Source organism: Zea mays, chromosome 5, assembly GCF_902167145.1.
Source record: "Zea mays cultivar B73 chromosome 5, Zm-B73-REFERENCE-NAM-5.0, whole genome shotgun sequence".
Lineage (NCBI taxonomy): Eukaryota > Viridiplantae > Streptophyta > Magnoliopsida > Poales > Poaceae > Zea > Zea mays.
The window spans coordinates 146,913,921-146,929,340 of NC_050100.1; the positions used below are offsets into that span (position 1 = coordinate 146,913,921).

General features: G+C 51.3%; 1 protein-coding gene across 2 annotated transcripts in view; it reads right to left on the minus strand.

The window, feature by feature from the left end:
* Positions 1–15,420, minus strand: part of LOC100383026 (putative callose synthase 8) — a 77,739-nt gene that overhangs the window by 56,485 nt on the left and 5,834 nt on the right. For both annotated transcript variants that reach the window (XM_008645808.3, XM_008645809.3), the window contains 3 exons: positions 6,237–6,374; positions 6,071–6,147; positions 5,896–5,980 (listed from right to left, as the gene is read on the minus strand). In XM_008645808.3, coding sequence (XP_008644030.1) covers positions 5,896–5,980; positions 6,071–6,147; positions 6,237–6,374 — 300 coding nt within the window. The remainder of the gene's footprint in view (positions 1–5,895; positions 5,981–6,070; positions 6,148–6,236; positions 6,375–15,420) is intronic.

Consider the following 15,420-nt stretch of genomic DNA (forward strand, 5'->3'; position numbering starts at 1 on the left):
TTCTGTTCTGTCAAGGGCCTTAGTGTCTAGGGTAGGCGGCCCTCGGCTACGGAGATCGTAGCCACGGTCCGTTGTCTTCTCCGGCGAGGTTATCCCCTCTGCTGTCGGCTTAGTTGAGAGAGAGAGATTAGGATAATGATCTTTCTTAATTCCAACTCAGGTCTGGTTACAGAAATATATAGGCCCCTAGGCCTAACCACATGGAGCTAACTGCTCCCTAATTCTAGGCATGCAAACAACCCTTAATTCTAGGCATGAAAACAACCTTTAATTCTAGGCATGCAAACAAACTTATCTAGTTTCTATCCTTAATTCTAGGCATGCAAACAAACTTATCTAGTTTCTATCCTATCCACTAGAGCCAGCGGTTGTTGCCTCCTGGGCGCGCTCACGCGCACGCCGCCCGGACGCGTCGTTGCCTGACGTAGGGCCGGCCATACATGACATCTCTCCCCTCCTCGAAGACTAGCTCGTCCTCGAGCTGGAACGCCGAGTGTCGGGCGCGAAAGTCATCGAAGTCCTCCAAGGTTGCTGATTCGGCCTGCTCCCCGCGCCACTGGACAAGCACCTAGCGGACCCCGCATACCAGGCGAACCCGCACCACCCGGACCAAACGAGGGGCTGGCCAGTCGATGGTGGCATGTACCTTGGTCAGGTCCATGACCACGCCCGCTGCCGAGATCACGTGGCCAAGGTAGGCGACGGACGGGGCGACGAACGCACACTTTGTGCGCTTGATGAAGAGGTGGTGGCGACGTAGCTCATCGAGCACGGCGCGGAGGTGACGAAGGTGATCCGCCCATGTCTTGCAGGAACTCGTACAGCCCGTCATGAGTATGGAATGTCGTCTTGTGGACGTCTTCCGGCCACATGAGCACTTGGTGGTACTCGGAGCGCAGGTCTAGCTTAGAGAAGTACCGCGCACCATGGAGCTCGTCTAGCAACTCATCACCCACAGGAATGGGGAAGGCATCCTTCACCGTGAGCGCGTTGAGGGCGCGATAGTCGACGCAGAAACGCCAGGACCCGTCGGCCTTCTTGACGAGGAGGACCGGCGACGAGAACGGCGAGTCACTGCGGCGGACGATCCCCTGCTCGATCATGGCGACGCACTGGCGTTCCAGCTCGTCTCTTTGGGCCGTCGGATACCGATATGGCCGGACTGCCACTGGTTGCGCACCCGGCTTGAGTAGGGATGGCAACGGGTTTAAAACCCGCGGGTACAGAGATTACAAACCCGTACCCGCGAGATTAATGTTAAACCCGTACCCGCACCTGCTACCCGCGATGGGTAGCGTATGTTACCCAAACCCGCTACCCGCGGGTTTATGGCACCCGCGGGCACAGTCATATAATAAATATTTATTAAACTGATAGCACATAATAATAAATATTTATTAAACTGATAAAAACATGTACCGATCTTAGCCAAAAGTTCTACGAGTTCCCTGATGCTTGTAGTTTTCTTTTTTATCATTTGATTGGCTCCGCTCGCTCAAAGCTTTCGGGGTGGCACTAAATTGAGATGCATGTGCTCTACAGTCTACACAGACACACACGCGGGTATGCGGGTTTGCGGACACGGGTACAACATTTTCATACCCACGAGAAAAAACCCGTCGGGTTGAGAATCAAACCCGTACCCGTACCCACGGGTACAAACTCACACCCAAACCCGCACCCTATAGGGTTTTTACCCGCGGGCACGCGGGTAAAATGTGCCCGTTGCCATCCCTAGATCGGGCGTCCGTGTAGGTGGAACGTCACGCGACGGATGTCCCACACAATAGGCCCGAGCGCGCCGAGGACGACGTCGTACCTGGCCAGCGGCATGATGAAGAGATCGGCCGGGAATGGGGCGCCCTTGACAGTGAGGGGGGCATCACGGATGACCCCGACGCAGGTGACCCGCTCACCGTTGGTGACCATGGTGGTGAGGTGTGGCCGTTGGTGAAGTGGTAGTCCCGTGCGCCGTGCCGCTGCTTCGGAGATGAAGTTATGGGTGCTACCGGAGTCGAGGAGGGCGACCAGCAAAGCGGCACCGAGCGCGACTGTGATCTGCATGGTGTCAGCCACGGGCACCCCGGCGAGGACTTGTAGGGAGAAGCAGGGAGCGTTGCCGTCCGCGCCTTGGGCCGCATCATCGGCGTCCTCGATCTCCACGCCATCCATGAAGAAGATGTGCCTGCAAAATCGGTTGTGGCCACGCGAATACTTTTCGTTGCAATTAAAGCACAGCCCCTGACGGCGCTGTTCCGCCATTTCTTCCGGTGACAGGCGCCTGCCCTCGCCCTAAGTTGGGGCTGCGTCCGCCACAGCACCTGCTGGTGGCGGCGCTGGAAGGGCCAGGGGCTGGGGGGCCGCTGGCAGGTGACGGGGCGCCGGAACGGGCAGCAGAGCGCGCGGTGTGGCCCTGGTAGGGACCGGGGCCCCCTTGTCAAGCTCCATCAGCTCCACTTGGTGCGCCAGACTCATTGCTGCCGGAAGCGACTGCGGATTGTGGATGCGTACCGCGTGGCTGAGCGGTGGTAGGAGGCCGCCCGTGAAGAGCTGGACGTGCTGCACCTCCTCCAATGGATCGGCGTGGGTTAGCAGCGCCTGGAAGAGGTTTTGGTACTCCTCAACGGACCCCGTGCGCCGGCACTCGGCGAGCTCGATGAGGGGCGCGGAGCGGATAGGCGGCCCAAAACGCAGGCGGAGGAGATCTTTGAATCGCCTCCATCGAGGAGTGCCCTCGTCCTCCTGCAACTGGATATACCAGAGCTGTGCCATGTCTTCAAGATGGTATTAAGCCATCCAGACCTTCTCCTCCTCCATGACGCGCTGCTGATGGAAGTAGGATTCACAGCGATTGACGAAGATCAAGGGATCCGTCTTGCCGTCGAAGCAGGGAAATTCAACCTTCTGAAATTTGGGTGGCAAATCGTGGTGGTGCTGGCCGTTAGGAACGCCGCCCCCGACCGCCGACGATGACTTCTTGTCGCGTTTCAGCGCGGTGACCTCGGACTGCAGCGTGGCGACGAAACCGGTGAGTTGCTCGATCATCGTGGCGAGGTCGGCATTACATGGTGTTGGGGGTCTTCTTCTCTGCCGAAGGTCCTCAAGACAAGGACGCCTACGGCAAAATGATACAGAGGCCCGCCGAAGCTGTTATCAGCTTCGGTTCAGCTTCTTAAGGCGAAGACCTTGCGTAGAAGCAACGATACAGAATGTCAAAGCTACCATCAGCTTCAGTTCGGCTCAAGCAGAAGAGGAAAAGACCTGTTAAACCTTTGATAACCAAGGTCATCTGTAAATAAATGTTAAGGGACATGAATGTAATTTTACCCAGGCTGCGTCCTGTGCATATAAATAGATGAACAGTAACGTCGTACTGTTCACGCTGGATTGTAATCATTCTCTCGCGTCTTCACCTTCGAGCAAGCCGAATGTATCATTGTAATGTTAATACTGTTAATATTCATACATGTTTTATGAAATACAAATATGTATGAATTAATGAAATGCAGTTACTGTCTTTAATCCTTTCGCATTCCTATTCACATATAAAATGATGAAGGTATGTCCTTCTTGACCTTCGTCTGATGAACATTATACCCATGTGAAGATAATGTTTCGGAAGACAAAGGTCCATAATAATTAACAATTGGGTTGTCTTGTTCTTGATCTACAACATTTGAGAACAAGTGAACAACAGATGGTTCGGCCATGGGTGAACTGGAGGATGCGGCAGAGGGTGGGGAGGGTGGTGGGCTTTGTGATGGCGCGGTTGGGTTGAGCGGAGCGGCGGCGGTGGAATCGGCGTCGGCACAGGTGGATGAGTAGGATCGGCGTGACTGTGATACCAGGTTGTCAAGGGCCTTACTGTCTAGGGTAGGTGGCCCTCGGCTACGGAGATCATAGCCGCGGTCCGTCGTCTTCTCCGGCGAGGTTATGCCCCTCTGTCGTCGGCTTAGTTGAGAGAGAGAGATTAGGATAATGATCTTTCTTAATTCCAACTCAGGTCTGGTTACAGGAATATATAGGCCCCTAGGCCTAACCGCATGGAGCTAACTGCTGCCTAATTCTAGGCATGCAAACAACCCTTAATTTTAGGCATGCAAACAAACTTATCTAGTTTCTATCCTTAATTCTAGGCATGCAAACAAACTTATCTAGTTTCTATCCTATCCACTAGAGCCGACAGTTGTTGCCTCCTGGGCGCGCTCACGCGCACGCCACACATCCTGGGCACATCGTTGCCTGACGTAGGGTCGGTCGTACATGACAGTTTTGTCCTTCTATATTGCACTGGTAATGTGTGTTGTGTGGTAGTAAGTGTTTCTTTGTTGTTTTCAGTTGAATACTTGGATGAACAAATATCTTCTCCCAATTTCTTAAATTTCTTAAATCAGTATTGCATAATTCATGTCATGTTTACCCTATCCTTTATATATAGTTATATAATTATATACTATATAGTATATGCATATGTCCTGGATGAACAGGACGACTACTAGACGACCAGGTCGACCAGAGGTCGATTAGTCGACCTAATCGTCGACTAATCAAGATTAGCCGCCTGGTCGGACCCCTAGGTCGACCAGCTAGTCGCTCGACCCGAAAACATAGGTCTAGCTGCTATACTAGCAAGTCGGCTTATAATTCGTTCTTCCTTGGCTCCATTAAGTTTGCACTTTGGAGAAGAATTTGGAGATCTTGGGTGGCTCTGCTATGCAAATTTTCATTTGGCTTGCTACCAAAAGGCGCTGCTGGACGCGGACAGGTTGACGAAGCGAGGACTGCCCCAACCTGACACCTGCCCTTTGTGTGACCAAGTTGATGAATCAATTCAAAATACTCTAGTTTCTTGTGTGTTCTCTAGACAGATTTGAGCTTTAGTCTTGCACAAGGTTGGCATCTCGGCTGCTGCCCCTCTACCTGACACATCTAGTTTTTCTGGTTGGTGGAGCTGGGCTATCAATAGATTATCAAAGAATGATATGAAAGGCCTCAACACTTTGATTATTTTGGTCGCTTGGGAATTGTGGAAACTTAGGAATGCATGTGTATTTGAAGGAGCAAGACCCAGAGTCCAGGCTGTCATGCAAACTGTGTCCACTACTAGCAGCTTATGGTGTCTGGCAGGAGCTTCAGCTCTACATGAGCTGCACTTGCGGTCGCTCGCTCCGGAGCCGTGAATTTGTGGCTTTAAGCCTTGGTTGAGTTTAGTTTTCTTTATTTCTTTTGTCTGGCACGTGTGTAAGTGGCCGTGTTTTGCCTAACCTTCTCTCTTAATGAAATGACACACAACTCTCTTGCGTCGGCAGGCTTGGGACATAGTTATCTGTTATGGGCATTGCTGCTACAAGTTAGGAACTGGGGAGTAAGAATAAGAGATTGGTTAGCAGGTCTGTTAGTGTACAGCTGGCCATTAGGGAATATAACTAAAGGCCAGCTAATTATGGGGGAGAAGAAACAGAGTATTGTCAATCAGAGCCTCCAAGGGAGGACGGTCTGGCTCTGATGCTGCCATTGCTTAGTTTAGCCATTGTTGAATAATCTCAAATCATCAATAAATCATCCAGTTCCCTAGCCTTATCACCCTGGTATCAGAGCCAGCTGTTGCTACAAGTTAGGATCTGGAGAGTAAGAATAGGAGACTGGTTAGCAGGTTTGTAACGTTTGTTAGTGTACAACCAGCCATTAGGGGACGTAACTATGGGCTGGCTGATTGTGGGAGGAAAGGAGAAGCAGAGTACTGTCGATCGGAGCCTCCAAAGGAGGGCGATCTGGCTCTGCTGCTGCCGATGCTTAGGTTTAACCATTGTTGAATAATCCTATCATCAATAAACCATCCAGTTCCCTAGCCTTATCATGAGCAGATAAACAAAGCTACAGTTTGTCAAAGGAAACCTGAGAGTCCTTAGTTGCACTTGATGTGAAAAAGAAATCATTGTTAAGACGCATGGGCCAACCAAGCTTAAAGCAATCAGCAGACCTGCATTATAAAAAATTCATTATATCTTTTAGTCATTTGAAAAAATATCTTTTAATCAAAAGCTATACAATAAGAAGCATAGTATCTAACCAGAAGAATTCATTGAGGTCATCATAGTTTCTCCATGTTGAGTGATCAGATGCCCCGTTCTTGTTCTTTTGTGATTCCTTCATTAAATAAATAGAGAAAGCAATCAATTGTAACTACAAACATTAAAGCTGTATGGATTGAAGATTGAAAAGAAGCTAATGCGGACCTGAAATATGACATTGTATATTGGCTTCACTACATTGTTAAGAAATGATTCATCATCTCCTCCATATGCAGGTCGGACTTTTTCCCCAGTAATTAAACTTACAGCCCCAGAGAGCACTCCATATAGCTCATATGACATCTGAAACAAAAAATTGTCATAACTGTTTTCTTAACGTGAGTTCCACTTAAAGCAAAGTTAGTATAAAAAGTAACCAGGTTATGCTATCTGGAAAAACATATAAACAAGTTAATCAACTTCATGTTTCGATAATACTATTAGAAACAAGACCTTAGCAAACATTCAGATTTCAGTAGGACCTTCACTTATATTTGATTTTAACATCAAAAGTTCATCCCAATACCATTCATATTTTTGAACGAAATGGCAGGAGCTGCCTTTCAATTAAGATAGGAAAAAGAGAATATGTACAGATTAATTAGAAAAACGCCCTTAATACAGTGCACCCCGGAATAGAAGGGAGTAGTGCACTAAAACTTTTACAAAATTACTACACCTCCCAGGTCAGACCCCTTTTTTGTTGCTCAATATCCTCTTTAATTCTAGAGGCAACCTGTGCCGCCGTTTCGAAGGTGCCGGTGAAAATCCTTCTATTCCGTTCTTTCCAAATGTCCCAAAGAGTGTAAATTGTTAGAGTGGACGCACTAACCAGTTCAACCCAAAAGCTTAAGCTTTTAGGAGAAGGTAGGTAATCCACTTATACATTTCGACACCCCCACTCACGTGCAGTTAGAGAGAAAGGCGCAAACGTGAAAATAAAGGGGCGGAGGCACAAATAAAGCCTCTACCAGAATTCGAACTCGAGACCTCTGACTTTGATACCATGTTAGAATGTACACACTAACCAGTTCAACCCTTAAACTTTTGGGAGAAGGTAGGCAATCCAATAATACACTTCAACATAACTCACCACCCCATTAAATCGACTTCTATCATTTTTTGAAATCTTTGCATGGGCTTCTTCCCACCATAGGGACGGATGGGTAGGTACACCCATCGGGAGGATTATATTTGCGTTGAAATGTTCCCAAGTTAGGGTTAGGCTCCATAGTGCTTTGGCAAAAGGGCAGAGCAGCACCAAATGGATGCATGTAGGGGTGGAAACGAGCCGAGCCGAGCTCGGCTCGGCTCGGCTCGCTGCAGCTCGCTCATGCAACGAGCCGAGCTTGGGTCGGCTCGCCCATCTGGCGCGAGCTCGGAAAAGCGGCTCAGCTCGGCTCGCGAGCCGGCTCGTCGAGCCAACGAGCCTAGCCATAAACGTAAATATGCTCTCTAAATTATAATATAAAATCTTAAAAATATTTTAAATAACATATTTTAAATTAGTAAAATAGATATATCACCAATATAATATAGAAAATAGATTATTTTTTATAGTAATCTCAAATAACATAAATTAATTGTCTACTCGGTACTAATATTATATGTTAATTAAGATTTTATGCAATAAATTGTTGTTGGGTCGAGCCACGAGCCAGCTCGCGAGCTGCACCGAGCCGAGCCGAGCTGGCTCGCTCTTTTCACGAGCCACAAAAACAGGCTCGGCTCGGGCTCGTTCTGAGTGTCGAGCCGAGCTGCTACGAGCCCGAGCCAGCTCGTCGAGCTCGAGCTTTTTTCCAGCCCTAGATGCATGTCTCAAGCGGCCCATTGCATAAAGTGCAGTGGTCATGCCGCGGCCAGCCCCTTTTTTGTAAATTGTCTGAGGTGAGAATTTTCTCCCTTGCCATGGTCCATGCAAATACCTTGCACTTGTTTTCAGCATGTGCTTTCCAGATAAGGCCAAACCGGAAAGGCCCATAGGAGCCACCAAACTGTATTTGGTATGCCGAGCGAGTGGAATACACTCTGTCTGTTGTACATTTCCAGAGAATGGAGTCCCTCGTGCCCGGAGTAAGATGAGTGTGTTGAGATCTGGTCCAAAGGGAGACAAACTCCACTAGCTGGGCTGCAGTGGTGATTCGGCCTCGCAGAGTGTTGATCCCGTTGTTATCTCGGAGCTTCGTGTAGACTAATCTTTTTTACCTCCTGGACAATGCAAAAAGCCTAGGTGTTAAGTGTCGAGGCGTCTCTCCATCAAGCCATGGGTCATGCTAAAAATGGCATATTTGACCATCGCCAATGATAACCTTTGTTCAAGCATTGAAGAGCGCCCGATCAGTGTCATCTATCGGGGTATCCATGCCAACCCAAGGTTTGGTATCATCTACCCATTCCTGCCACAACCATCGTAGGCGTAAAGCTCTGCCAAATTTAGCGAGGTCCGGAATCCCAAGCCCACCCAGGTCTTTTGGCCCAATGCACTAAGAAGTGACCTCCGTTAGCATTTTCTTCTCCTTTCCAAAGGAAAGATCTTCTGATTTTGTCAATTTGCTTCCGTGCCCAGGCGGCGAGCAGGAACACCATCAGACGATAGGTTGGCATAGCTGAGAGGATCGATGAGACGAGAGTGAGACGACCGCGCGAGGATGGGCGTCGCCGCCACGCAGGCACGGACCGTCGCCGTGGGCACGCGAGGATGGGCGCCGCGCCAAGCAGGCCCCCGGGTGCGCAAGCAGGCGGCCGCTGCCGCCGCACCCCGGTGCTACTCCCGAGGCAACCCCATCTCCTTCCTTGCCGGTGCAGCCCCCCCCCCCCCGACGCCACCCCTCTCCAGCTCCCTGGTGGTGGGGCCGCCGCCCCCCAGCTACGGCGACCGCGTCGGCCTCCTCTCCCGTCGGTGACCCCCCCGGCCGGTCCTCATGGCGTGCCTCCCAGCGCCGTCAGCCGCCTGATCCGCCGTCGCCGCACCTCCCAGCGTCGTTGGTCGCCTGATCCGCCGTCGACCAACAAATGGCTGCTCCCCTCCTCTCTGTTGTAGCCCCCCTTCGACCTTCGCCCATAGCCAGCGTCAAACTCCCTTGCCAGGTCCAGCGCAGGCCCCTGCCACGCGCTTTCCTTCTCCGTTGCCTTCGTTGGATTCGTCGCTGCCGCGGCTTCCCCTGCTGGGTCCATGCTGTTGCGACCTTCCCCGGCTAGATCCGTCCTCCCTTTGGCCGGATCACCGTCTTCATGGATGGATCCATCGTTGTCGTGACTTTCCCGGCCGGATCCGCCGATACCCCTTCTTTTCTGTCGCGGGCACGGCCACCCTGATCGACGCAGAAGCGTGCGCTGTCGCTGGCTTCCCTGGCGAGGCTCCTCGACGACTGGTCGTGGAACGAAGCAAGAAGGCCCTGAGGTTGCCGCTGTCCTTTTATGTCACCTCGTCGATCGTTGACGCTCGAACGTCGACCCCTCCCGAAGAACAGACTCATGCTGCATGTCTCCTGACCGCGGCCAGCTCAACTTCGGCTACCTCGGCATCTAGGGGCTATCATCTTCTTGGAGCACACACTGGTCTCTACTCCAGCCGCAACATTCGCACCCTCACGACGCTACGACTATGGGGGGACTTCAACCCGTCGGCTCCTACCTTCGGCTTCTACTCTAGTCCCATCGTGTGTGGTGCCCCCGTTGCGACTGCGGGGGGATGTTAGACTGTGTGTGTGAGTGGGCCGGCACCACCGTTGGGCTGCCGGCCCATTAGGGTTAGGGTTGTGAGTCCATATATTGTACACCATCTCCTATCAATACATCAAGCACTACAGTTTCCTACACTTATGGATGTCCAGCTTCATGAAGAGGGCAGACGTCTTATGATTGTGCAATTTCCTAATGGTGGATTGCACGTAGAGGAAATTATCATGGATGCTTCTTCCCTTGATGAAGGCACTCTGACAGTTGGACACCAGAGCATTTAGGTGAGGGGTGAGTCCGTTGGCCAAGAGTTTAGTGAGGATTTTAGCAACGCTATGAATGAGGATAACATGCCTGAAATTTGTGGTTTTTAGCGCCTCTATTTTCTTTGGGAACAGGATAATATTAGCTAAGCTTAATAGCTCCAAACCCTAGGAATTTAAATGGTATAAACAGTTGAGCACAGACGTCAAATCATTCCCAATGATGTTCCAACATGCCTTAAAAAAGGCAACGGTGTAGCCATCTAGGCCCGGGGCCTTGTTAGATGACATGGAGAAGATGGTGCATTAGATCTCGTCTTGAGTGAATGGCATCTCCAGCTGCTGGAGGTCTGCCTGCCAATCTAGGGTCCTGGTTCTAGTGACCGAAGTGCCCAGGTGCTCACTAAAATTTCATCGGCCACCTTCTCTTTCTCTTGTTGGGAGAAGACCAGCCCCCCTGATTCTGTAAGCAATGGATGTAGTTTTTTCTTTCGCCGTGCATTTGCTTTCAAATGAAAAAACTTAGTATTGGCGTCTCCACAACGGATGTATGTGAGCCTAAACCAAAGGGTACATTCATTGGCCACAACCTGCAAAACAATATGAACACCAGGTTGTTGCCCTTCGAACACACAATCATTATGATGCTTCTAGATTTCCCAGTCAGCCAACATGATGAGGGTGTTAAGGCCTTTTCGCAACTTCTTTAGAACTGTTTTAACAACTATACTCCACCAGTTTAGGAATTTGACACTAGACCGAGGCGACGGAGTAGACAACCTCAATTTGGCGAATAACGAAAACCACACTTCTCTAGCAAAGGCACATGAGATTAAGCTGTGTTGGATAGTCTCCTCAGCCTGATCACACAAAGGACAAGCAGCAGGGTAAGGCAGCCCTCGTTTAGCGAGCCTGTCCGTCGTCCAACATCGATTCTTGACAACCAACCAAATGAAGAATTTGCATTTTAATGGTGCCCATGTCTTCTAGATGCATTTCCAGGGACCAAATTTAACTGTCCCAATGAAGAAGGCATCATATGTTGATTTACTAGAGTAAACCCCATGCTTGGAGAGGTGTCAGGTATGTTGATCTGGGGTGTCTTGGTGGAGCACTAAGTTGTCAACAAGGTTCCAGAGCTGCAGGTATTCTACAATTACTTGAACAGACAACACTCCACTGATGTCAGAGACCCATCTACGGTTTTGCAATCCTTGGGCCAATGCCTTTATCTTCCAACCCTTTTGGGGATCAAAAGGAATAAGTTTGGAGTGCATTCAGCAACCGTTTTACCTTGTAGCCAATGATCTGTCCAAAATTTGGTTGATTCCCTGTTCTCAATTGTAGTAACAACAGCAACCTTGCACAGCGCTAGCGCGTTAGGGGGGACACGGATGGGGTGACCAGCCCAAGGATGGGAAGCATCAGTCTTCCGCTTGGTAGAATTAGGTTGAAATCTCCTAGGACGGGAAGCATGCATAGAGAGCTGGATGCTGGAGAGCTCAAAATAATTACATTCGTGGCAAGGAGGATTTCGCCTCTAGTTTGAGATGCAGGCAGGACAACGAAGGACGTAGCAAAATTTTGCCCAATAGTACGGCTAACCACCAACGCATCAACATTCTGCAACTTGGAATCCTGGAGGCAAACAATGGTGGCGCCGGTGTCACGAACAAGATCACTAACCACGTCGCGCCTAGCATTGCCGTTGAGACCCCTGACGTTCCAGTTTAGAATTCAATAGTTTCGTTGCGCCATAATAAACTAGAAACTGTGGCCCGTGGGGAGGGGAGGTGCAGAAGTGTAGGGGTGCATGGAGGATTGCATAGCCAGGAAGACGTCAAGTAGACAAAAGCAATAGGTGAACACAGTTGCATGATCACAAAGCAGCTCTGGATACCGACACCATATTTGGAATTCCAGGGGTAGATGATGCACCGATGGGTTAAAAACACGATCCAGGTCCGGTGCTGGTTGAACATCTAAACATAAATCTCATGCTAGTGGCAGGCTTCCGCGTGGAGCAGACAGCAGCAACACAAAGGGCGACTCTAAACGCCATGACGATGGCAGTTAAGACGGTTGACATAGTAGATGGTACAGACCCACATGAGGATAGAAGATGATGTACTACTCTTGTGCAGGCTCCGGCGCTAAGGTGTTCTCGAGGCCAATCAGAGCAGAAAGGGTCGTGATGGCTACTCTTGTGCAGGCTTCGACGCTAACGTGTTCTCAAGGCCAATCAGAGTAGAAAGGGTCGTGATGGTGGAGTCATTGAGCGGCCCTTGGAAGAGGTTGACGTAGTGCAGGAAACGGTCATTGTCATAGCCTTCGTTTGGGACTCCGAGACGGTTCATGAGGACTTTGCGAGCACATTCTAGGGTGTTCCCCCATGTTCTGGTTGCGATGCGTGCGCTGCACTGGCGGAGCAGGGGAGGTGGGGCCTTGATGCGTCGCTGAGGGGGCCCTTATTAGGACGCTGGAGGATGACAGGGGCGACCGGTGTAGAGATGGAGATGAGTAAGATCTCGGCCCCACCCTCATCCTACGTCGGCTCCATCACGGTTTGGCACAGAGACGCATAGCCACGTCGAGATCTGGCGCCCCCAGGCCCCCGTGGTCGACGCCTAAAGACCAGGCTAGGCTTGAAGCGCCTGGGCGGTGTGGGCGCATGTGCTGTCGCGGCAACATGTCCTCTTGTGCGGCGCAAGAAGAAGACGTCTGGCTTGAAACGGTAATTTGTGGTGAGCGCGGAGGCTGACGCGTCTCTCCAAGATGCCAGGTCCATCCCATGATCCATGGTCGGGACTGGTTGGGCGTCCACCGCCATCATGTCCTCCCTAGACGGCGGTGAGCTCCTGCAAAGCATAGGGGATCAGGGGAGGGAGTACTCTGAAGTATGCTGATTCGTGGTGCTGGTGGTGGGCTCGGGGAGCGGTTGTCACCATCATGACTGTTAGTGGGGAGGCACCTGGAGTCGCAGTGCAGCGCAGGAGCCGGTTCGTTCTGAAGTGGTGGTGGTCGGGTAGGCGAGCGTTGTGTGTGTCCATTGGGCGTTGGTTGTTGCGTTCACGCCTACGCCCGCACCCCCTCGGAGCCTGCAAAGACATCACACCCTTGTAGGCTCATACATGGCGCCTATGCCGGAGTTGATGTCGTGTGACGGAACTCGCACAGCCAGGGAGGGTGAGGGAGCAGTAGTAGGTCGACGGCATCCCTCATACGTGGAAGAGATGTCCTTCCGGCGCCCGTGGCGCGACTTGGACCGATCATGCTCCCGGTCCCTGGTGGGGGCGCGGGAAAAGCTCTAGAACATTCTAGACCTCTAGCCTCCCTTGTTGTTGTGGCGGCCACGTTCGTCGTCATCGTCATCGTCGTGACACCTGTCCCGTCTGTTGTCGGGTGGAGGAGGGTCACGACGGTCACGCGGGCTGCATTCCCTATCGATGACCCCGTAGCGCCAGTCGACCTTCCTTGGTGTGGCGTTTCTGTACTCATTCGGCGGAGGCTCAATGATGTCCAAGTGGACCAGCACTCTAAAAGTGAGCCTGTTGTAGCCACAAGACAGAGCCGAACCGTCGAGAGCCGTTGTCGAACCGCCTGTCAGAGTGAGCCAAGTTACCTTGGGAATGTCCGAGGGGTCGTACGTCCAAGCCCAAAGGCAGAGCACCATGGTGTCATCCTGACAGAGGGAGCGGGCCTCGACGTAGTCGACTGTGTAGGCTCTCGCCACTGCTCTCTTGGCTATGCTCTCGTTCCAAGTGTGCGCCGGGATCCCCTCCAAGCAGATGCGAATGTGGTAGCGCAGGTCGACAAGGTCGTTGTAGGGTAGGATGTGCCATGGCTTGATGCATATGTTGATGTCAGAGTGGCTGACACTGAGGCGACCCAGCTCCAAGGTCACTGCGAGATGATGTTGATGCTCACAGACAATGAGGAAGTCCTCTGGGTGGTGGCGTGACACCTTGATGTCCTTCCCCAGGACGCTCAGACTCACACATGCTTATCACCTCCTGCTCGACTTTGTCCCTATCCCTGCTCAGGCAAGCCACCATCGAGCAGGCGGACAGGCGCTGTAGCTCAACATCCATGGCCAAGGTGGTCACTGCCATAGTAGTTGTCCACCGAGAGCCCAGGGAAGGCGGAGAAGTCATCGAGGTGAGGAGGGCGCAGAGCGGATGCAGATGCTGGACTGAGGGGACTACGGCGGTTGCACAGCATAGTCGTCCTATAGTGCCTGGCTTTATGGCCGACATGGTCGCAGGTCAGGCAGCGGATAGGGTCCCTACAGACCATGGCAAGGTGCCCTCGACAAAGGCAGCAGAGGCACTTACCCTGAAGGGAGGCAGTGATGGCACTGCAGGAGGAGCACATGTTGGTAGGCGAGCGCATTCACTGACCAGGGTTGACATCGCGCTTCATGTGCTTGTACGTGACTTTGAACCATCCCTCGTCGGTCTTCAATTGAGTAGTCGTGTCGCAGCTTTGTGGAATACCTTCGCCATAAGTGTAGTGGGGGATTGCTGCGCCAGGTCTGAGCTCCGAGGTGCTGGATAGTCCGGCGTCGTCAATCCTCGTCGTGTCACTGCGTCGGGCGAGAGGTCCGCCATAAGTGCGGCAGCCGAGCTTCAAAGCGCCGGATCCAGCTGAATCCCCGTAGGATCTCGCCGTACGGGGTGAGGGAGGGGAGTTATGGCGGACGAGGCTCTGGAGGTTGGCAGGTCGTGGGGTTGGAGCGAAGCTCACCCTCTTGCGTTTAATTAAGGCGCGGTCAATCGGGATCCGGAGAGATCCGATGACGACGGACCTGAGGGGGCAGACTGCGGGGTGGAGTGGAGCTGCCAAGGGAGCAGGTCGAGGTAGGGGATGGACTGGGTGGCCGCCAGCGACGGATCTGGGCCCGGTCGCCGTGGGGGAGGCGCAGAGTGCGGACGGGGGTGGAGGGGCTAACGGCTCCATCGTTAAGCTATATATTCCAGTTCTGTAAGGAAATTGCAGGCACTAAGTTACAATCTTTATTAAAATATTTCTACATAATGGGGTGTTATATGTTTGACTCAAAAAATGAATTCCAAACTTACTATGGATCAACAAGAATTAACAGTGATGTACATGTCGACTGAAAGTGTGTGGCCGACACCAGCGGTGTTCTCATCTCTTACTATATACATAAATTCACTAATGACTCCCATTGAACCTATTATTTTGTCTTGGTTTAGAATTTATGTCAAATCACTTCAGAATCTTTTAATTCACTGCTAACTAAAGCAGATAACTATGGGGAATTATCATGAAACGAGATTGGGAATAACTTGCATGTCTCTCGTCATTTCAGAATGAAGTATATACTAAATAATGTCCCATCTCATTTATCCCAAAAGAGCGCAAAAATACAAAAGAGGAAATGC